Raw genomic sequence first — 24,542 nt, 5'->3', positions numbered from 1 at the left:
CCACAGAGTGAGCGCAGCTGTAATCCGGGTCACTGCGCCCGATGAAAGAGGATGCCCATCGATGGTCTCCCCTGCCAAGGGGGCAGGAAGGGGCAGGGTAGGAATCTTGTGGAAGAGGGCGAAGGTTTCATCCATGAAACTGGTCATAGCCCCCAAGTCCACTAAAGCCAGGGCCTCCACCCCACCTCACTGGGAGGAGCGGAGGTGAACATGCAATAGCAGATGGGAGGGGGGGTTGCGGAAGGCACCCACCGGGTGTGGCAATGACCCCCACACTGGAGACCCCCAACAGGCTTGGGGGGCAGCCTAGTCAGGCCTGGGGGTGAGGAGGAAGAGGGGGAGGAAGGAGAGGAGGGGGAGGCAGAGGAGCTGTGGTTCTAGCACAGCAGGTTTTGGCGAAATGTCCCAGTTTTCCACACCGAAAGCATCAGCGCTCAGCCCACTGCCGCTCTAGTTCCTTCGGCGGCAGTGGGGCTTGGGTACCTCCCAGTTGCATCGGGGTCTCCTCCACCCCCACCGCAGGGGCGGGGGGTGGGGGACAGGGCAGGAAACGGGGGGAATGGGAGGCGCCCCTCCAGCCAACTATCTATCTGGAGGCAGGTCTGGATGAGGTCCTCCAAAGTAGGTGGGCTAGGCATGTGTGCCAACGCTTCCAATATCTCATCGTTCAAACCGTCCAAAAACTGAGCCACCAGCCATCATTCCACTGTAAATCCTGCATCAGCAAGCGAAAAGTTGTCGCGTAGCTGGAAACTAAGTCCTTGCCCTGCCTGAGGCGGCGAATCTCCCAAGAAGCCGTCTGCGTGCGCAGGGGGTCACTGAAAAATCTGGCCATCGCTGTCATGAAACCTGGATAGTCCCCGAGCAGGGGGTCATTAGTGAGAAGAAGCCTCGAAGCCCATTTAGCTGCCACGCCTGAAAGTAGGTTAATGATGAAGCCCACATGAACCTGTTCCGTCAGGAAATCCTCAGGTCAAAGGCGCATGTACAGCTCCGATTGGGCCTGGAAAATCTGAAAAAGTTCTTTCTCACCAGAAAACTTCTCTGGCAAAGCCACCGGGCACTTGCGGCGGGGGGGAATCGGAGGTGGGGGGGGTTGAACCGCAGCTTGTAGATTCTGTACGGCAGTCGTCAGTTGAGCCACTTGATCACGGAGAATCTGGTTCTCTTGCGCCAGAGCTTGCACCGCCGGGTCCCTGGCACCCTCCATTCGGCAGTAGGAGAAGAGAGAGAGAGAGAAAGAGGAACGGGGACCAAGCTGTCAGGAGGTGATTAGGTGGTGGGTGATTGGGTGGTAGATCTGAATTATGACAAAACTGTGACACAAGAAAGATAGTGGATATCCATTTCCCCGTTGCATATCTACCTTGAGGTACACACATCTAAAGACTAAACCATCTTTGCAGTCAGACTTCTAAACTGGTGTGTCTTCTGGTTTGCATGTTGCACAGAAATCAACTGCGTTTTTCGTCTTCCTTTTTTAAAGCAACGTGGTGCATGATCACACACGTAGAGGTAATAGAACCCTGCAAAGCGGGGGTGCAAAGTCGGCAGGTGTGGGCCAGTCATTCTGCAATTGAGGAGAAGTGTTTTAGGGGGCTGGCCAGCAATCCTTGCTTGATGCTTTTGTCCTCTGCAATAATTTTGGAGTAGAAAGAAAGCTCTGAAAAGTTTTGGGGAGCATAGGTGAGCAGTGACCCTGAAAAGCTTTACCTTTCCTCCACAGAGCTCTGCAATCACCCGCTTTCATTTTGAATTCACTGGGCAGATGGCATCTGGGCGCCAAAAGCATAACCTCTGGAGAAAACAACTGCATTCCCTAGAGAGAGAGAGTGCGCGTGCGCGCGCACGCACACACACACACACACACACAATTTTGTTGGAGAAATTGGGCCTTGTTTGCATCTGCCACTTATTGGCCACATGGCTGACCCACCTTGAACCCACTAAGAGGATTTAACTGTTTGGGGAAAGGGATGGGCCAATGAGATGCTGAAAGGGGAGGGGGAAAATAACACATTTTTGAGAAAATAAACATTTTTTAAAGGAGCATAACAGCATTCCAGAAATGTTTTGTAAAACAGGAGGGGGATATCTTTCGAGAGGTGAAAGATTTCTGGAAAGGTCCGGTTTTAAATTGGGCCCATTTTAGTCCAGAGGAAAGGTTTCAGCATAGGAGCAGGGGGGGATTGTATCCCTCGAGGAGTTTAAGGGGGCAGGGCAAGAGAACATATTGGCTGCTGACAGAGTGGACAGAATCCAGCTGTCAAAAACGACCCATTTCTAAAAAGGCCAGGCACATGGAAGGAAAGAGGAGACTGTGGGGAGATAAACCAAAATGTTTTGCATATGTGGAAGAGCCAGTGTGTCAAAAGGACACCCCAACCACCGCCCCAAAAAATCAAGAGTCATTCTGCAAAAGTTTGTGTGGAACTCCCCTTTGTGTGCAAGAGAACAGATTTGAGCCATGCCAACCAGCCATGGCTCACTTTGACATGAACATGGATTGTCCTGTATCTCATCCCACCATTCCCCAATGGATCTATACCAAGGTCTCCAACCCAAGCCAACCTGAAGACTACACTTGGCTAAAAGGGATGTTGGACGGCCATTTGAGCATGTCGTAAGAACTGCGCCCGGCCCGTAGAACCGTTCGATAAGCTAACACTTTTGTATATCAGCATGCCGAGTAGCAAAGCCAACCTTATCATCCAACTACACCACACCTAACATGAGAAGGGGGAGAAATGGTGAATTTCTCCATACCATTGGACAGGAGAATATGGTTGACAAACTGAGCAGTTACATGCACAGCATGTGAAGTTACCGGTATTTACTCTTTAAAAAGCATTGCTTTTTGAAGCAACAATGCCAAAAGATGCCTTCACTACTCAAGAACCTCCTTCAGAGCCGTATCCATCTTGTCTGGACCTCAGCTCCTCAAAGATCCTAGAGATCAGACTTAGATTTTTGTTTTATCAACGTAGCAGAAGAGTTACCCCTCCTTTTTTAAACCATAGTTTGCTTCCTTCCAAGCTCAGATATGAAAAGGGGGAAAGGAGGAAATTTAGACCACCTCTCTCTCTGCATCTTACGGGCTAAGCTGACAAAATTTGGATGGATCTTGATGATCCCATTTCTGACAGGGGCTGTTCCGATGCCCTCGATGGGATGCCGGTAGGAAGGGTACCTGTAAGTACCTGTTCGCTATCACTTGCAGGAAGATCCACGTTTCCTTCTCCAGACCAAGCAGTCTGAAAACTCCCCACTTGCCATTCCCTGCCTCAGCAAGAGATGTCCCCCAGAACAGCAATATTATCCCCCAGGTACCTCCAGATTTGTCCACACTTCAAGAGTCACCCCCACATTTTTACAGATAAAGAAACAAAAGTCCTCAAGGGAACAACTTTTTAAAAAAAGAATAATAAAAATTGGAGGAAAGAAGCACTCATGTGGCTAAATACAGGCCAAGAGGCCAAAGGAAAATAGAATAATGGGATGTGTTACCAATTGAGAAAGAAAATAGTCAATCATTTGCCCATATTTCTCTCTCTGTTTCTTTCTGCAGAGAGAGATAAATGTGGCAGCTTTTCCAGGAGTTGCATTTGGTGGCAGGAAAACTGTCATTGGAGAATTACTTGAAAACTGCCCATTACACTGTTACAGGTAGTGTGAAGTAGAGAAACAAATCTTCATCTCCGTTACTTTGGAAATTATTTATCCGATCACGCCAGCATGAAAAACTGGGATTTGCTTGGGTTTCTAACATAATCATAAACCTTCCTCAGAATGGGGTCATCCTTGTACCTTTGGTTTCCCCCGACACACACACCCCTTCCTCTCTTCCATACACATATGCAGAGGTTTTACCAGCACCAAATTATATGCCATATCCCCAATTCACCATGGACATTTTGAATCCGAATCCACAAACTGCTCCCGCGATCGGCAGACTTGACCATCAAAGGCCATCACAGTTGGCACAACACGAACTATTCAATTCTTCCCAAAAGCCACGGATTCGGTGGGGTGTTCTGACATTATCATCAGATGAACAGATTAAAATCAAGGGGTGAGGGAAGAGATGGACAACCCATCCAGCCAAAAAAGAGCTGTGAAGTTCTGCAAAAATGCTTTAGAACTTTTATAAAAGTCTATCATTTTGAGCGTCTTTTTGACAGAAAAGCATTTTAAAAAATAAATAAATAAATAAATAAATGTTACAAGGAATAAAGTCAAGGCTATAACAGACTCTCTTCAACACAGGTCAAGTTAATGGTGTTCCAACCAGGCCTTTTATTTCCTCCAAGTGTTCCCTGACCACTAACAGTTTGGGCTGTTTGTGTACATGACACTGCATTCTGATGGACAATTCAGACAATATCCTGGTGCAAACTGATATGGCAGGCATGGGGAGAAGGTAGAGTGGGATCTACTGCTAGATCCCCAGGTGATTTATGGTAGATCAGCAAGGGCTTCAGACTTCCAGAATTTTAAAAATAGCGGCAACAAAAAACCCACCACTCCTGCCCCTCCTAAATTAGACAAGGAAGCATTGGGGAAAACAGGAATCGATTTTTGTGCAAAAGGATTTCTGCACAAGTTCCAGTCCTGGTACTGAAAACTAATTCATGTGTTGCAGGACCTTCTTCTGCAATTCTACGGCTGCCTTCTTGAGCCTTCGTTTGCACCTGGCTCCAGTTGGGGGGCCTGCGGGTCCTAGCGAAAAACAAAGTCGGTCCGGCAAGCTAAATGTCTGCCTGCCCCTGCAAAATGGCAAGATCCCCTGTCCTGGTGCCACGCATGGAACAGAAAATGGTGGCCGTCGTTGCAGATGAGCCTTGAAGGAACATGGCCTTTTATTCAAGCTCTTCTTGGCTTTAGAACTTCAAAATAAAATACCAATCCTCCCCACATGCACGCACACCCTTCATTTAAGCTCACAAGAGCATCCACTCTTGCCACACCTAGCCTATCCCTCCCGTCGATATTTCAATCAACAGCCTACATGGAGACATATTTAATAAACATCTCTTAACATCCTCCAGACCCATGGCTACCACATAAAACACTATGATGGGTTGAAGATATCAAGGATGCCTGCGGGGGATCAAAAATTACATTCGGAAGGGGCAATGCTTTTCGCATCTCAATTTACAATTGATTTTTAATTTAGATGGAATTATCAAGGAGGGCATTCGTCGTGACCAAGCAAGTTGTATGTGGCATGAGATGGAAGTGTTGGCCTCCAAAAAATGGGAAAGAGGGGAGGGAAAGAAAAGAAAAATAGATACATGTATGCAAGATTCCTAGGGTTTAAATCTTGAATTCTTCCCTCCAGTACCACCACCTCAAAAGAAAGAAATAGCACACCAGTCAATTGCATCTATTAAATATATACTTTTCCCAGTTTCTCAGTGCATATCGAGTACTGGTCTGCAATGGATTTATCCCCAAATAACTGTCTGGGTGCAAATCTAGGTTTGGTCTTAATGGGAAATCTTACTCTCCTGTTGGGAGCCATGAGTTACCATTTTTTCCCCAGATACGGAAACCTTCTGGGAGGGTGAGACACAATGATCAAAGTGATGGGCTCATTGATGCTATTCAAATGTGGAAAAAGGTTATTCCCCCACACACACACAATTGTAAGTCAATGTCTACTCTAAAAGTAATATTGTGACAGTTCTTTGGCGGATCATGTTCCTTGGAAGTCGCTCACGCATTTGGGGTTCACTGGAAACCTTTGACCACTTAACTTTAAACAAAATGGACCTGCTTTCTCCCAGTAAGGACGAGAACATATTGGGTTTTGTATTGTTTTCCTATTGTTAAGTCAGATTCCAAACCTGTTCATGACTCACCACCCCCACCCTACCCTGCAAAAAAAAAAAAAACACACACAAAACCCTGACATACTGTTTCTTTAGTTGGGGGGAAGGAACACAAAGATGAACCTCATTTCCAGTGTCAATGCTGCAGATTCGAAACTGTGAGCTTAGTTGTGTTTCTTCAATATGCAAATTCACCCAAAAGATATGGTACACCCCAACATGGAATGTGCGTATACGAGACCATTTACTAGCTTGATATGAGTATGGAAAAATCCATCCATTTGTTTCCATTGCCTATTTGCGTTTGCTGACTTTGAAAGTTTCGACTCTGTCTCGGCCACATCTATATCCTTTTTTATCTGGAGAGACTTGTGCCTCCATGCCAAAGGTCCAATTTGTTTGGAGAGGGAGGGGTTAAGCTGGTGACCCAAATATGCTCCATTTCTTAGACAACACACCCTGAACCTTTAAGAAATGGCTGATTAGGTCACAATTCTTTTCACTCAACCAAGGGTACAGAGATGTAGAACAGCAACTGAGAATCCAAGAACCAAAGGATGGCATTTCTTCCCCTACCCTCAAAAAATAAATTTGAAAAAAAAAAAAAAAAACATTTGCCCTGAAATACTTGATGGCAAGGAGTCTAAAAGCCACACAAGACAGAGCCAAAAGATGTATTGTGTTTACAAGACCGATGACTGCACCCCAGTTTGGATCAATCCCATAATATCAACCTCAAAAGCTCCATCTCTGTCTTAGCTTGAGCATTGGGGGGGGGTGTTTCTTTTTGTTGCTCAGGAGACCTAGACGTGCTGAAGCCTACACTGACTCGTGAACTTCCCCTGGTCGAACCACACAGAGACGTCTGCACTGAAATAAGGTCACGAATCCTCCTTCAAAATCTAAAACATTTCATCTCCAGAATGAAACCCCTCTTTCAGAATGACAGGAAACAGGAGAAGGAAGGAGAGAAAGAGGGAGTCATTTCTTTATTACGGTTCCCCTCAGAGCTCTCTCCCAGCAAGAATGAGGGAATGGGGGGGAGGGAATTATCTTCCACTGAGATGTCCCTCCATCCATGTGTGTGAGAAAGGAGGGTGGCTTTTTATGAGCACTGGCCACTAAGCAGGGAGAATTCTCTTCCACATTTTGCCATCTGTTATGTGCCTTTGCACAATTCAGCTGCAACAAAGGTGCACTTTTGCATTCACTTACAGATTTTATTTTTTTACCTTCACCAGCAGGTAGCAAAGGAGAGCCAACCCCCTGCCCCAACAACTCACACAGGGATGCTATCTAGTATGCATCCAAGAGGGGCGTAAAAGCCGCTGCCCAAACAAGAAACCCACTGGACATTTGCGCCCACAAATAGCACTGGACAGCATTCCATAAAGAAGTTCCACTGACCACTGAAACTTCTCTTCCATATATTTATTTAACCACGTAGACGGCCCAGTAGCCAAAGTCTCCTGGGCAGTTCACAAAAATTAAAAACCAACAATGTGATATATATTCTATAGAACTGCTCCAAACATTGGCCTGTTTTCACACCTTGGGACCTGGGTTCCCACACAGGCTCACAGCTTGACTAAAAATGCAGAAAGTGGGGGGGCGGGGAGAGGACTCAAGACTTAAATAGGGCTTCATTGACAGGTCTGAAATTTTGAAGCTATGCACAGCAAAAACTAATAACAAACCAGATTAATGCTAAGAAAAGAAAGCAATTAAATGTATAGGGGGGACCAATTTTTCTATTCCTCTTTAATTTAGGGGTGGGGGATATGAGAGAGAGAGAGAGAGAGAAGGAATGTTTGCACATCTTTTTTTTAATGTTCTCTGTAACATTTCAGGGAAAGGCAGTTATTTTGGGCTGGGGTCCCGTCTGTCAGGAGGAATCACAATTTGGGGTCTACTCCAAGAGCCTGTTAATGCTTCAGAAAATCTGTTATGAGCTCTTGAAGAGAGAGAAGCCATTTCTGGAACCTTATCATATGAGGGGGGAGAGGGTTTTTCTCCCTAAAAAACCATACCATCCTCAGCAAATTGCATCAAATCTTTTTCACGTCAGAAGACATGGGCTGCTTTCCTATCAGGTTACAATGAGCGGTCGTGACCCAAAGCATAGCAAGAAAACACAGAATCCAAGGGAACTTAGACTTATCTGAACTTCACAACCAGAGTAATGACTCCCTGCCCAAGAAGCATTAACATCACCAGGGGAAAAGAGATGGAGAGAGAGAACCCCAAAGATTTATAACCCGCCACCTGGCCATTAACTAGGAGAAAACCTTTGGGCGCCATGACTGCATTGGCGAGCATTTACCACTCCAAGACCCAACAAATTACCCAGCCTCTACAAGGCAGAGTCTACAACAACCAAACTTAAACCATCCGATGAGGTCCATGGTTACAACCCCACCAGTTTGCCAACGACAAACTTTCCCCTCCAAGCCACCTAGAGAATTAGGTCTCCTGCAAGAGGTGAGGCTATCAATTTGGCCCAGCAAGTGAAAAAAACACAAGGAAACAGGTCAACCACCATGTCCATTCAGAGTGGCGGGAGGGAGGGAGGGAGAGAGAGAGAGAGAGAGGTGTGAACTGGTGTTTTAATTTGACAAGATTTGACCTTAAGTGACGCGTAATTGATTTTACAGTCTGCAATGCTTTGGAAAATTGTTACCATTTTGTTCTTTTTGGCTGCACATACTTAAAACTTCCTAGAATTAACTTCTGGATGGATGATATTTTCATGGGGTTTTTTTTTTTTGCTTTGATTGAGATGCCAAATGTAAAACAGCTGTTAAGAAAAATATATCCGCCCCCTACACACACACCACAAATGTTTTATATCGGATTCGGAGGAGTGGAGGGCTGGAGACAGAGGATTTGCCAGTGAAACTTCTCCAACTTAGCCTTAAATTAGGAGACAGATATGACATTCAAACAGCAGCATCCCCCCTCAAAAACCAACATCACTCTGAGCCTCCAAGACCAACTGGTAGATATCTTATTTGAAGGATTCTCTCCAATTGGATATTTAAGAAATTAAATGCTTAGCAAGAAATTAATCACAGTAACAGAACTTGTGTGTGCACATATCTGGCCCTCCCTACAAAAATTTAGAAATGCAATACAGGACTGTAGCAGTAGCCTGAACAGAGACAGTCATCTCACAAAGAGATAGCATCTTTCTTCTGGATGAAGGCTCCCCCCCCCGTTCAGTTTGGAATTATTTGCTTTTTCATACTTGCAGGTAACTTTCGTAGAAACTGCATAAGACAACCTTGGCTTTTCTGCACCTCACTTTTTATGGAAGACAGACAGATGGCCTCAACTACACTTTTGAACCTTTGCCTTTTCCCACTGTGTTGCTTCGGTAGCAGCATCCACGACAACATTGTGGTGCAGATCTTTTGAAATCGTGTTTTGCGAAAGTCGACAGAGAAGCGTGTTTTAAACACAAAAGAAAAGCGTCTCACCCAACTTGATGGAAAGGGGCTCGGAAAGTTTGCCATTCCTCCAGAGTCTAACAAGTACCATACAAAAATATCTGGATTTTATTTGCAGCATCCTTGGAGTACAAGCCCACCACCCTACACACACACACAAATGTGCATAGACACTTCAGTAGAAGGTTGCAATATGAACAAGACACAGTCTTAACTCAGATGCCTTACCTGGGGTTGCTCTTGTTCCAGTACACGGCGTAGCGATCCGAAATCACCTTATTGCTGTCATCCATCCACACGCACACCCCTGCCAGGGCGACAAGCAAAGCCGCTACCTCCAAAGGCAGCATTGTGCCTGATTGTGCTGGCCGCCTTTCGCTCTCTGTCCTCCTCCTCTTCTCCGGCCCTTGAAGATGCTTCTATTTTATTTTTATTTTGCACAGCTTTGCTTTTTAGCAAGAAAGCAGCCAGTTCATTTTTCTCGATTTGTGTGTCCAGTTTTCTTTTCGGGGTGGCGGTCCCCCCTTAAGAAATGACACCTTCCTGTCCCTTTTCCTTCCCTCTCGCTTGATGCAAAACTCAGACAAGGCACATGCACACCCCTAATTCATGCCACTGGGTTCAGCAGTCCTTCGAATCTTCTTAGTGATCACAGGGCGAGTCATTCTGGTGACACAGGTCTATTGCAAAGCAATGTTCATGGGGCTATCAAAATTCGATTTCGCAACTGGGAGGGAAAAATTATCTAGTATCTACCTAGGAATAGATGGGTGTGGGGTGTTTTTTTTCCCCCCATAGACAGCACAATCTGCCAACTTCCTCTCCCTTTCTCAAACTCTTCATGGGCATAGAAGAGAGAACAGCGGTTCCATCTCCCAAAGGGAAATCCTTCAGTCCATGGGGTACTTATGATGGTCAAATATACTTATGAAAGAAAGAAAAGAAGAGTTCGCCAGCAGTGAGGTTCCAGAAAGAAACCTGGACATCTCAGAACAACTGCACCAGTATCTGTCTACTCATGAGAGCGAGGGAAAAAAGAGAGGGGGAGAGAAAAGGTAGTCAGCAACCAAAGTTTGGGTTGATGGTTCTTCTCTGCAATTCTGCCATTCCTACTGTATCATTAAGGAAAAAATAAAACACACTGAAAACAATTCCTGATTTTCAAAAAAGGCTTTTCAAGAACCTCCATCTTCAAATTGCAACCAGTTGTCCGGAAACTGGATTTCCAACCGAGAAACATCCTTCCCCAAAATAAAAAGTTTACCAAAAAAAAGAGAGACCCTAAACATACATATGCAACTTCTTCTAAGTTGTTCTACTTTGTTTTGAAGGTGCCTTGGGTTTTCCTCTACTTCTTCTGTTTTCCCCACTTTTATTCTATGTGTTGCTCTGGTGTCTTTTCCTAATTAGAAAGAAAGGAAAAAGAAAAAGCAAATAAATAAAAAAACAATTAAAAGATGCATGGCGAGCTTTACAAATCTGGGACTTAAAAAAATGCAATAGTAACATTTGCTTCCCCTTCGAGAAGCCAAAAGGGGAACCCTGCTACAACGCCCCCACAAAATCACAACAGGTTTCTTGCTCGGACAGGAAAGGAAAGAAGAAAATGCGCTTTTTCTCTTTCCCCCTTCTAAACTCCCTCTGCTTTTTTTCCTGTGCAATCCAAGAAACTCTCCTTACAACTGGAAAGAAAGATGAGGGGACAATGCAGCAGCAATATTACAAGTGAAAATGTGGAGGGGGAGAGGAGGAAAAAAGAGGAAGGAAAGGAATGGGGGGGAAAGAACACCACTCTCTGAGAAATGCACACCAAAAAAAAGGTTCTACTGGATGCCTTCCTCCTTTCCTCCCTCCCAATTTGGTGCACTGGTTTCTTATTTTAAATGCATGCATTTGCAATATGAGCCAAGAGAAAACATGCTCCCACCTTTTCTTTTCTTTTCCGGCACTAAATTGCAAAAAAAAGGGGGGGGGGAGAAAGGGAGGGGGAATTTAAATAAATAAATAAATAAATAAGGTGGATTCTTTTCTGTGGATTCTTTAATTCCTGTCGCTGTTCTCCTGGAAGGCTTCCTTTTTTATTTTAATGGCCATTACTTTGGTGATCCTTCTTTTGCTTTCAATGGCTTTTGCCCAGCCTGATTTCTTTTTTCCTACTGTTGAATCAGACACATTGTTGCCACTTGGCCCGGTCACCCTAAAGTAACCGCCTGCTCTTTCTCCCTGGGCCCCCTCCCCGCTCCACCAATCCCCCACCAACCAGCCCGCCCTTGCCCAAAGGCTCAAGGTTGATTGGCCGGTGGAGATGGCCCCGCCCCCTGCCCTGTGGGCCCCTCCGCTAGAATCTCTAGTCAATTTCACATCCACTGGGGAGGCAGAAGAAAGGGAGAGGGGGTGTGGCCACAAAGGGGGAGGGGCTTGAGAAAAAGCTTTGCAAGGGGCACTTTCGGGAAACCAGGCTGCAACTGGAAAGAGGTAATTCTTTCTCTCTCCCTTTCCCATTGTATCCAAAGATGGTTGCAGCCTCTGCTAGAAAGGTGGGGCGGGGGTCTCCCCGCACCACCAAAAAAAAGATGCTGGCAAAGAAGGGGGCTGATTGTTTTCAGAGGTCTTCTTTTCCGTTTTCTTCCTCCGCAGCGTTCCTTTCAGAGGGGCTTGCAAAACACTTCATGTATTAATATTAATAATAATAATAAGCTTGCCCCCACAAATCCTACATGTGTCTACTCAGAAGTCAGCCCAGCTGAATGCAACAGAGCTCACTTCCAGGTAACACTGCAGCCCAGGGAAGTGTGTATAGGATTGTTGCCTCACAGTGCAATCCTATGGATATATACTGAGAGGGAAGTCCCACTGAGTTCAATGAAGTTTTACTCCCAAGTAAGCAGCCTCAGTCGTATAGGGCTGTGGTCTCACAGTGCAAGCCCATGCATGTCTACTCAGAAGTAAGTCCCACTGAGTCCAATGGGGTTTACTCCCAGGTAAATAGATATAGGACTGCAGTCTCAGACTGTTTCAAAGCACTTTGATGATGATGATGATTACTATTCTTGTAGTCTTTTCAAAGCAATAATAGGAACAGCAAATTTAGATGGCTTTTCAAAGCCCTTCATCTCACTATTCTTTTTATTTTACACCCCCTTTCATGTAAAAATGACCAAAACCATTTACAGAACTGACACCAGCAGGAAGCAAACCCAAGATCAACAATGGTCTAACAAATCACCTGCCACCGGAAATTCTCTTCCTTTGGAAAGGAAGTAAAGATGGCACCATCCCATGGTTTTCCTGGGGAAGGGCATTTCAAACTTCCAGGATCCATATTATCTCACAACAGCCCTGCAAGGGAGGCCATCTCACTTCCTAACTAACGGAAGCTGGAGAAGCCCTTCGTTTCGAGAAAGATATCCAGATTAGCACTTTTAATCGGTCTCCTTTTCTTTTTGAATCTTTTAAATATTCTTCGTTCCTGCTGCATTATAGTTTCCTGCTGCTGTTTCTGAGTTTTGGACCCCATGGTAAATTGGAAGGATGTTTTTAATGATTAAGAGCAGAATCCCAGCATGTTGAGACAGAAAAAAGTCCTACAAATCCCAGCATCCCTGACTGGCTGAGGGATACTGGGAGTTGTAGGACTTTTCTCTGTCTAAACATGCTAGGATTGTGCCCTAAATGATCAACTCTGCTGTGAGCTGCCTAGAACTCCTCAGAGACAAGGCGGGGCATGAACCTTTTCATTTTTCTTTAAAAAGTAAATTAAAATTATTCCCATATTGCAGATGAGAAAACTGAGACTGAGAGAAAGAGTAGCTTGACTAAAACCACCTGGGGGCGGTATAGATCAGAGGTGAAATGGTAAACCTGAGACCCCTTTAATCTTTTAACCGCTAACTCTCCAACTCTCCCACTCCCGAATTATGTGGTTGGATATGAGAAAGAAAAGATGGACAGGGAAAATCAATATTATATCAGCAGAGAAAGAAGGAGGGAGAACAATTCTCAAGCTCTTTCTATTTTATTCAGCGTCTTCCCTAAGAGCTGAAAGCACAGCACACCACACGACCCCCCTAAAAGGTAGGCTGGTTTTATTCTCCTCCTAGGGGAGGGCTTGAACCAAGAGAAAGATTTGCCAGGACTTGCACAGAGGGCCCAGAAGAAACAAAGAGATTGAGTGCAGGAAGAACTAACCGCAAATTTAACTCTAACTCTCTCTCTGATGTTTGCCTTCGAAGCCTCCCTGGGCCATGTTTAAGGTGGACCCGCGCAGTCTACGGGTCTCAGGCAAGGGGACACAACTTCAGGCCCCATCTGGCCCACCAGGGATCCATCAGTGAAAGAGTTCTGATGCCCTTGCAAAAGATGAATCTTTGCTCTGATTCAACAGCGCTTTTTTTCTTCCTCCCTCCCCCCTGCAAGGTAGGACACAGCTATTGCTGAGGGCCAGCTTCTTTTCCCTCCTTGGGAAGAAGCTGATGGCTGCCGGGGTGAAACTGGAGGGACTCTTCAAGGTAGGAGCAAAACCCAGCCGCTGAACCAGTACAATCAATGGTGTGAAGGTGGGATGGGGTTGGCTGCAGGTTTCCCTAAAAGCAAGACCCCGATTGGAATCCCTTTAGTGTCTCCCGCAGAAGTGAATGGCTCCCCTTGATCTAACTCAGGGGTCTCCAAAGATTTTGGGTCGGCGGGCACGTTTGGAATGGAGAAAGAGTGGGCACTCTCACAAAATGGCTGCCGTGGAGGGAGCTGGCCCACTCGCAAAATGGGCACCATGGTAGGTGTATCCAGTCACAAACCTGTCAGGAGCACCCTAGCGGCCTCTCTCAGTCTACTCCAATAGCCAACTCAAGACACAGACGAAAGGATTCTTTTCAAGGCTTTAATCCTTTCCCAACTTAGTGACTCTTTCAGATGCTAATCACCAGCGACTAAGCAAGGAACAGCAGAGTGGCCTATGCTCCGGGTAGGCAGTTGGTCCCCGTTTGAAGGAGAGTCACTTGAAGACCCTGAACTTATGGGCTAGGGAGAGATCCTCCCTCTTTCCCTTGGGTCCACGGGAGGCGGCAGTTGCTTGCGCGCCAAATGGGCGCTATGCCTCCTTTCCGCGCCCTCCATCTGGCGCCGCTCCCTGCGTCTGCACCGAGTGTCCAGCAAGCCCCCCTCCAGCGCTCTCTCGCTGCCAGGGTCACTATCTATCCCAGGAATGCCAGCAGGAGGAATCTCTGCCAGCTGCTGTGCCTGTGAGGGATGAGCGGGCTCCTCTCCCACGGATTGTTGATCCTCCTCAGAATCAGAACTGCTCTGGGGCTCTATCGGCTCAGTTTCCACCCTGACAAAACCAGAAGCCCAAGAACTGAAGTACAAGGCAGAGTTTGGGTCCAAGCTCCAAAACCCCAAATTACTCCTTTTTGAACCCACCAGTTTGTGCTCTGATGCCCGTTTCACAGGCAAAACTGAGGAGGCTCAGAGATGAGTCACTTGGCCTAGAATGCCGTGCGGGGCCCAGTGGCATTCTGGGAAACAAAGACAGCTCTGGAGGCTGTAGCGTCACTTTTTAGCATGCCAGGGTCCCAGTTTAACTTTTGAAAATGAAATGAAAAGCGAGAGGCGCAGGGCCTCTGACGGGCACTAAGAAAACCATCCATTCTGCAGACACAGTGGACTGCCAATGGACATGACATTGGCGATCCCAAATCTAAATGTGGAGAAATAAATATATAACTCAAGACCAACATGTCCAGCTTTCCTGAGGAAGGGCATTTCAAACTTCCCGGATCCATATTATCTCACAACAGCCCTGTAAGGGAGGCCCATCTCACTCCTCACTAATGGAAGCTGGAGAAGTCCTCCGTTTTGAGAAAGGCATCTACAGCACCTCATCTTGGGAACTCCTCGCCTCCAGATATAGTGGTGTGACTCCCTCCCGCTCTTTCAGAAGGGCCCCAAGACGGATTTGTGCCTCCCGCAGGGCTTCTCAGATTTGCAGAGATTTAACTCAGTTTCTCTTCATTCCCCTGCTTCTTCCTTCGCTCTGTTCATTGAGATTGTGCAGAGCTTTGTCGCTGTTCATTTGAACATTTTATGCTGTGCAGCAGGTTTGGGGCAGAGGGGAGGGTGTGTAAGAAAAGAATACATAAATAAATACAGAACATACTGTTCTGTTGACGTAATATTTATTTCCTTCCAGCGTTTTTTGCCCTGCTGTTCAGATGAAAAAGGCTCGTTCCAAACAGCCATCCTCAGACAATTCCCTGCCTCCTCCAGGCTTACAATTGAAAAGACACAACACAAAAGGAAAAGGGATGTGGAAGGAGGAGGAAAAAAAAAAGCAAACTTGGGCACTAATTCTAGGTTACAAAATACTTATAGGTGTTCTTTCTGGAAGGGAGCAGGAGGGAAGCGAGCTTCTCCCAGTTGCTTCTTTCCTGGCCGATGGTTTCCCCATCGCCAAGATGTAGCTACCTACCTCGCAGGGCTGCTGTGACAGCAAGCACAGTGAACAATTAGATACGCTTTGGAAATTATAAGACAACTGCTGGCCCCAGGATTTTGCATTTTGGCTCCTGTATCCCTTGATTCTGAGAATTCCCCCTTGATTTAGAGAATTATGGACCTTGAGCGCTTTCTGTCGCACGCACCAATGCACAGGCAGTGGTGAAGGCAGGCAATTTTGGACTGTCATTTCCACCTGCTCGTTCAAGTCCTGCCCTAATGGACTGTCCTGTTTATAACTTCGGTTGTGATGGCACACAACTCACTGTTCCCTTTGTCCCATCACCACCACTGCTTTACAACTGCTTCTGCATTCTTGATAGGTTAGAGCACACGCACACGCAAACTATTTACTCACTTGCTTTTAAAAAGAAGGAAAAAGTTCTCTAACAATGTGCACTTTCACACTTTCAACTGACTTAAATCGTAGCATTGTCATGACTAGGTGTGTCAGAGAAATCTGCAACCGAGTCAAATGACTGGATTTCTATGAAATCCAACCCACAGATTCCACAACAGACTAGCATCTTCTGAGATGCGTGGAGTTGTGGTCCGTTCTTTTTCCTGTCCGGAACCATTCAGAAATTTAGTCATACAAAACGACAAACATTGGTGGAAAATACGTGGCTGTATGCATCATTTAAAAAGCAAAAGAAAAGCACAACGTTTGCTACATCTCCAGTCTCTCTTTAGCCTCTGCTGTGTAGCAGTCTTTTGGGGGGGGGGGGGGGATGTGCTTTGGTCATTGATTGGACGTTGAGCTAAGAAAAATATGGAAAATATAACATGCCGGCGAAAGGTATGTAAATTGCGGTGGGCTTTTTTTGTGTACTTTTCAAGTTTTCCTGGCTGTTTCTGCTGCAGGAGAGGGGGGATTAAAGAGCCCTTTGGCTCTGCCAAAGCCTCCCTTGGTGTCCACACTGCAGGACGGGGGGAATTAAAGAGGCCTTTACCCCCATGCCTCAGCCCAAAGCCAATGTTGAGGGCTCTTCAGCCCTTGCTCACTTCAAAGTGTGCACCCTGGTTGTAGCTTTTTTTAAAAAAAATGACTTGCCATGTAAGGTTATAAGGGTTTATAAATACAGAGAAGGAAGAGGGGGAAACGTGAGGATGACAGAGCAGGAGACTGAAGTGACAAATGGATGGAGATTACCAACATAGATAAGAAGATGCAGGAGATGGAAAGAGTTCTTCTGTGAATGGTGCACAAGAGGCGCAGAGATGGAGCAGGGGATGTGGAGAAGAGAAATTATCCAGAGACACAAAATATCACTGTACATATTTTTCTATTGCTGGATGCGGGCAGGCGTGTGTGAGCAAGTGAGTTAGGGCGTGTGAGAAAATGTATGGGGCCAATTATGCAATAATAATATGCATTTATACAGCTCTTTTTTATCCCTTGGTTGCAGGTTATTCAATTATTAATCACCACTCCTGCATTCTCAGGATGCACTCCTCTACTCAGCACTGGTTAGGCCTCAGCTGGAGTACTGTGTCCAGTTCTGGGCACCACACTTGAAGAAGGACGCAGACAAACTGGAGAGGGTTCAGAGGAGGGCAACAAAGATGATCAGGGGACTGGAAACAAAGCCCTATGAGGAGAGACGGAAAGAACTGGGCATAGCCTTGAGAAGAGAAGACTGAGGGGAGATATGATAGCACTCTTCAAGTACTTGAAAGGTTGTCACAGAGAGGAAGGCCAGGATCTCGATCATCCCAGAGTGCAGGACATGGAATCATGGGCTCAAGTGACAGGAAGCCAGATTCCGGCTGAACATCAGGAGAAAATTCCTGACTGTTAGAGCAATACGACAATGGAACCCATGACGTAGGGAGGCGGTGGGCTCTCCCACACTGGAGGCATTCAAGACGAGGCTGGACAGCCATCTGTCGGGGATGCTCTGACTTGGATTCCTGCATTGAGCAGGGGGTTGGACTCGACGGCCTTGTAGGCCCCTTCCAACCCTACTCTTCTATGATTCTATGATTCGCATGCACCACCTTCCGCCACGGCTCTCTGAGACGGCGAGGGCTCATTCTCTCACCAAGGGCAGAGCTTTCAAGCATCAAATGTCTGGGGCCCAGTCAGCAAAGGCCTCTGCCGGGATTTGAGTGGGCAGCCTCCTCGCCCTTCCACCCTGCACATCCATGCACACCTTGGCGCTCAGCATCCCAGCTGGATGTGCTTGCCGGCCTTGACCTGCCGAACTATCAGCGACTTTGCACTGGGGAAGGGGTTGCAATAATTTGTGGGACCTTGGCCCAAAAGAACCCAAGAGCCTCCCTGCTTCTAACACACACAAGGAGTGGGCATGCCTGCTCTAATCCAGGATGTGGGAACCCGCCTTATACTGAGTCAGCCCCCTGGTCCATTTAGCCTGGTATTGTCGACACTGACTGGCAGCAGCGGCTCTCCGGGATTTCAGGAAGGAGTTTTCCCAGCCCTCCCTGGAGTTGACAGGGCTCAAACATGGATTCTGCCCTTTGACACCCTGGCAGTAAACCACTACCACCTAAGCCCATTGCTAGACACATAGACTCCAAGTGTCAGGAGTGAATCTGAGCATGTGGAGATGTCTGGCAGCTCAAATTCAGAATGGGAACATCCAGAACAGGGGGAGGCATCCTCCCCAGTGAGCCCAGATACGGTGAGACTTTCTTCCCAAGACCTTGACACACAGATGGCCCAGGCTGAACAGCTCCCCCTTCCTCCACCATGAGAACTCAAGTTTTTCCAGAGGAGGAGGGTGAGGGGTGCAACTTGAGGGACGCTAGGGGCCGTCGCAGAGCGAAGTGGGAAGAGTTAGGGGCGGGGCTCAGACACTCCGCCACGTTGGCCACTCATGGAAGCCAACGTAGAAGGGAGCCACCCTGAGGGAAGGGCATCCCTGTGAAGCAAGTCTGGCTGAGAAGTTCTTGCCCAGACTGCTGGCAACTTCTCTTAACTTCCACGTCATCTCCTCTACTGAGATTCATAGATGTGTGGATGAGCTGGTTCTGTGCAGTCTGAGAGTTTCCTAGGATCTGCATTTGTAAAGGAGCTAGTCATTGGCTAACAAAGTAGTGTAACTCGAAGCCTTGTTTCCTGGAGTGTGTTGATTGTGACGGGAGAGGATGAAGGAAGGTGACACAAAGGAAGCTCCACTGTCAGTAATGGCACTGACTCCCGTGTAAGTATAAAGAGGATTGCAGCATTTACTTCTAGAGAACCTGGGCTCGGAGAACCTAAGAAGAGTCCTGCTGGAAGAGACCATCTAGTCCAGCATTCTGTTCCCATCGTGGCCAACCATCTGACCACGAGAAGCCCACAAATAAGACACGAGCGCAACAGCACCCTCCTGCCCATCTTCCCCAGCATACTGATCCTGGAGGAAGCATATAGCCATCAGGACTAGTAGTCATGGATCACCTTCTTGTCCACAAACCTTGAAGAATGATGACTGTGTATCCAGTTCTGGGCACGTTCCATTTGAAGAAGAAGAATCAGAAAACTGGAATGGCTCCTTCCCCCATAATACTAGAACAATTGAGTACTGTGTCCAGTTCTGGGCACCACACTTTAAGAAGGATGCAGAGAAACTGGAGAAGGTTCAGAGGAGGGCAACAAAGATGATCAGAGGACTGGAAACAAAGCCCCATGAAGAGAGACTGAAAGAACTGGGCATGTTTAGCCTTGAGAAGAGAAGACTGAGGGGAGATACGATAGCGCTCTTCAAGGACTTGAAAGGTTGTCACAGAGAGGAAGGCCAGGATCTCTTCTTGATCATCCCAGAGTGCCGGGCATGGAATCATGGGCTCAAGTTCCAGGAAGACAGATTCCGGCTGAAAATCAGGAAAAACGTCCTGCCTGTTAGAGCAATATGACAATGGAACCAATTACCAAGGGAGGCGGTGGGCTCTCCCACACTGGAGGCCTTCAAGAAGAGGCTGGACAGCCATCTGTCAGGAATGCTCTGACTTGGATTCCTGCATTAAGCAGGGGGTTGGACTCGATGGCCTTATAGGCCCCTTCCAACCCTACTATTCTATTCTATTCTATGAATCCCATGAAGCTGAATGGTGGGAGGTTCAGGATGGATCAAAGGCAGTATGTCTTTGCACAAAGCAGAGTTCAGCGATGGAATTCGCTAATACATGATGTGGTCACCAGTTTGGATGGCTTTAAAAGTGAGTTGGACAAATTCATGGGGGAGAAGGCTGCTGGTCTTGATGACTATATATTGCCTCCATTATAGAGGCAGTATACTGGGGAACATGAACGGGAGGGGGCTATTGCACCCATGTCCTGCTTATGGGCTTCCCATTGGGGCATCTGGTTGGCCACTGTGTGAACAGAATGCTGGACAAGATGGACCCTTGGTTTGATCCAGCACGGCTCTTCTTAGGTTCTGATGTCCGGAGGAAGGCAACCAAGTCCGATGATGAAAAGTTGATGGAATTTGATATATTTAACCTGGAGAAGATTAAGAAAGAGACAGTAAGATAGCCATCTTCAACTATCAGGACTGTCACATAGAGAGATGATGGAGCAAATATGTTCTCCAGACAAGAGTCAGAATGAAACAGATGGATTCACATTACAAGAAAGGGGGAATGGTTATACTTATTTTGTTTTCTGTGATATTATAGATTTCTGCATTTGTGTGTGTGTGTAAATTACTTTGAGACTGCATTTTGAGCTGGAAACCAACATGTAAATTTTAATAATAATAACAGTGACTGTATAATAATAACAATAATAATGTCTAACCATTAGGAAGAACTTTCTGACAGCATGGCATTGGAAAGGACTGCCTCTGAAAATGGTAGACTCAGAAACTGATGATTGGCAGCCACAGAAGGGTTGAAACCAGTTTAATTCTGCTGTTCCAACAAGCCCTTGCCCTGGACATGAGCACCAGGTTCAGCTTGCTCAGAAACTAGAGCCTGTGCCTAAGCTGCGTCTGGGAAGGTATGCTTGTTCCCCCAGCTTTAATTTCAGAGGAACATCACGTGCCACAGTCAAGGAAGGTTGCTCTCTGTTCATGTCTCCCTTTGCTCTGCTGATTCCTAATTGTTCCTTGTCATTTGTGCGTGCGAGTCAAATGTTTCTGTAATATGCATTGTCACCTTACAGCACACAGCCGTTTTGTGTACATCAGTGCGACATAATCAGACATGGATCCCTGTCATGCCCTTGGTGACTTCTTTTTTTCCTTTCCTTTTAAAGTACTCTGGTTTTGGACTGCCGTTTGTCCCATCTTTAGCGCTTGGGCTGAATAACAACATTAATGACTGTGCAATGGTGCATGTGTGAATGGGGTGAGTGCTGTGCGCTCTGGGCTTCTGTGCGCTCTGGGCATGTGCACACTGTCTGCATGCATGGCTCTGCCCACTTGAGCCTTTGATCCCACTCATTGCTGGCATGCAGCCCTGGTTTTGTTTCTGGTGGAAAGAGAGAGGAGGGGTGGAGTGAGAGAGAGAGAGAAAAGGGGTGGAGAGAAAAAGAAAGGGAGGGAGGGAGGGGGTGGAGCGAGAAGGAGAGAGGAGGGGTGGAGAACCATAGAATCATAGAATAGCAGGGTTGGCAGGGGCCTGCAAGGCCATCGAGTCCAACCCCCTGCTCAGTGCAGGAATCCAAGTCAGAGCATCCCCGACAGGTGGCTGTCCAGCCTCATCTTGAATACCTCCAGTGTGGGGGAGCCCACCACCTCCCCAGGTAATTGGTTCCATTGTCGTATTGCTCTGACAGTCAGGAAGTTTTTCCTGATGTTCAGCCGGAATCTGGCCTCCTGTCACTGGATCCCTTTATTCTGGTGTTCTAAGATGGACTGCCAATCCATCTTAGAACACTGGTTGCACACTTAAGTCCGCAGAGTAAACGGGTACCCTTGTCCATCATGTTCAGCCATGAATCTCAGCTTATGAAACCCCAACATGTGTGAGCTGTTGCTCCCACTTTGTTCCTCCTGCTCGCACGAGCAATCCACGTGGGAACAGCTTCACCTTATGTCCGAACCAGGGATTGCAGTTTCTCCAGTTCAAACAAACCACAGGCACAAGCCGGCTTTCAACCAGGGTTTGTTGTTGGCTTATGAATCCTGGTTTCAGGACTGGCTTCAAAGGTCAGGATAGTTTGGCACCTGCCCAGGGCCCACACCCCAGCAGGGGCCCACTGAAAAGAGCCCTCTGGACTCACGCCTCCTCGTCCCCCTTGCAACCTGTTTCCACTACTGCCTCTTGCTCTGGCCCAGACAACGGTGGTGGAGAGAAGGAGGAGCAGGAGATGCCACAGCCAGCTTGCTCCCTGGCTCTGTACCTAGCAAGCAAACAAGTGGTGGAAATGATGAGAAAAAGGATGAGGAGCAAAAGCAGCTGGTGAGAACATAGACTCACTCAGGGAGGTGGCCCACAGAGGGAGTCTCGCCCCAGGGCCCTCCAAAACCTGGAACCGGCGCTGGGTCTGTCTTTGACTGAACGACAATAGTTGGCTCAACAATACTACAAGCAAGAAGGATCTTGGAATTGTGGTGATCACAAACTGAACATGAGCCAACAATGTGATGTGGCTGCAAAAAAGGCAAAGGCTAATTTGGGCTGCATTAATAGAAATATAGCTTCCAAATCCCGGGAAGTCCTAGTTCCCCTCTACTCAGCACTAGTTAGGCCTCATCTGGAGTACTGTGTCCAGTTCTGGGCACCACACTTTAAGAAGGATGCAGACAAACTGGAGAGGGTTCAGAGGAGGGCAACAAAGATGATCAGGGGACTGGAAACAAAGCCCTATGAAGAGAGACTGAAAGAACTGGGCATGTTCAGCCTGGAGAAGAGAAGACTGAGGGGAGATACGATAGCGCTCTTCAAGGACTTGAAAGGTTGTCACAGAGAGGAAGGCCAGATCTCTTCTTGATCATCCCAGAGCGCAGGACACAGAATAATGAGTTGCGGCAAGCTTGCTCTTTCTCAGCCAATTCCTTCCCTGTGGAATTCGAACCGGTATTTCCCCTTCTTTTAAAAATTAGAAACAAAAGATGAGGAAGGAAATAGGGAAATGTTCTTTTCAATCCTATTCCCGCCCCTCCAAAGTGCTTAAAAAAATATTTGTGTGCACTTGTACGACCCGTGTTAATTTCCAGCGTTTGAACACAGAGATGTCGGCCTAATTAGCAGAACGGAAACAATGCGCTGTTCATTAACATGGCATAATACAGCTGATCCGCATCTATGAAGTTTGGCCACATGGACTAATTTTGCTTTGCGTTCCTTTTCTTTCCTTTTTTTTTAATGAGGGCCATCTGCATGCCAAGTATAGGACGGAATTAATACAAGGCGCATTGGTGCTCTCAGTGCAAGCGACAGCTACTGACTTCCTTGTTCTTACTTGGGGAGTCAAACCTTTTAAGGGGTAGGGAACCTTTTTCCTATGAAGAGCTGTTGACCCGTTATTATTGTTGTTGTTGTTGTTGCTACTACTACACAGAGTAAACAAACAGAATTGGTAAAGACCATCAAAAGACGCATTCTCGCATACACAAATATGCGCCTTCTCAAAAATGTGCATTTTCACGCTTATGCAAATATGCACATTTTTGCCATTGCCATTTTATTTTTTTTTAAATGGGGACTGCGGAGCTCAATGAGGCCGCTGGGGTGAGTGCAGGGGGTGAGCGGGGGCAGATGGCAAACGGGGGCAGGGGCTCAGTGAGTGGGGCTCGGGGGTGCGGGCAGGGGGGTTTCCACCAGATTCCTGGACAGAATCTGATGCCCTCACCACTGCCATTGAGAGCAATGTTCAAAAGTATTAGGAAAATCACTTGGAAAAAAATTTGGTATGCTTGGCAAATTTGTGTACAAAAATGTATGCATTAGGAGAAGTTTATGGATTTTCCTGTGAGCTTAAAAAACAAAAGAGATCTTGACATATGGGATAAAAGGAAGTTATGTTTGGGAAAATCTTTAAATTTCAGGATGGACCAAACTTAAGATTGGATAAATGAGAAACGGAGAGAAACCAAAATGGACAGATTTAGTAGAAGCTCAGTTCTGACATTGCTCACATGGATGTCAGGGTTCCCCTTATGACCTGGTCCCACTGAGCAACTCCTTAAGGATCTCTTGCCTCCTTAAGAGTCCCACCTTACTTATTTTTTTAAAATTCCCCTTCCCAGTAACATGGGGTTTAGGCTGTAGATGTGGGTGACTGACACTCTAGACACAGGGTTTAACCACAACAGCTTACTGGTAAATTTAAAGCTAGCAAATCGCCACTAAGGGTATTTACACAATAGAGCTGAGTGATAGAAAAGGCAATAAAAGAAAATAAAAGTTGCAAAATGCAAGTTTCTTTCCCCTAGCTGTTCTTAGACTCTTCTAGGCTGCTTCTCCCTGCTCACTCTTCAGGCTCTGCTCTCACTTCAGGCTCTGGCCGTCTCTCTCTCGCTCTTGCTCTGGCTGCAGTCTGCACTTTCTGACTCTAACTGACTCTCTCCCTCTCTTTATATACCCTCCTCCCTCAAAAGGGAAAGTACTGCTTCAGACTTGAAGAAATGGAACTTAACTGGGGAAATGAAACTGACACTTAACCGGAGAAATGAAACTAGTCCTCTCAGGGTTATCCCCTCCCAACAGAAAACTCCAGGCCTCTAAGCCTGACCTTTTCCCCCCTTGCCTCTGTAGGCCTCAAACCTTCACAATGGGAAAGTCATAGGCTGAACGGATGGGACTTTGGGGGGCACAGTTAGTGTACATGTGGGGTCACATCCCCTCCCCACATTTTGTTCTTGTTGCATAG

The 24,542-nt window shown here is 46.7% G+C and overlaps 1 protein-coding gene across 1 annotated transcript in view; it reads right to left on the bottom strand.

The window, feature by feature from the left end:
- Positions 1–9,633, bottom strand: part of LOC146333987 (ephrin-A2) — a 239,390-nt gene extending 229,757 nt beyond the window's left edge. Inside the window, exon 1 of the mRNA XM_084825402.1 lies at positions 9,512–9,633. Within this exon, the coding sequence (XP_084681528.1) occupies positions 9,512–9,633 (122 nt within the window). The remainder of the gene's footprint in view (positions 1–9,511) is intronic.
- Between the last annotated feature and the right edge of the window lie 14,909 nt (positions 9,634–24,542).

The sequence above is a fragment of the Heloderma suspectum genome, chromosome W (genome assembly GCF_057233095.1).
Source record: "Heloderma suspectum isolate Gila_16-S chromosome W, 16-S_ref, whole genome shotgun sequence".
NCBI classification, from domain to species: domain Eukaryota; kingdom Metazoa; phylum Chordata; class Lepidosauria; order Squamata; family Helodermatidae; genus Heloderma; species Heloderma suspectum.
This window is presented reverse-complemented; position numbering and strand designations above follow the sequence as displayed.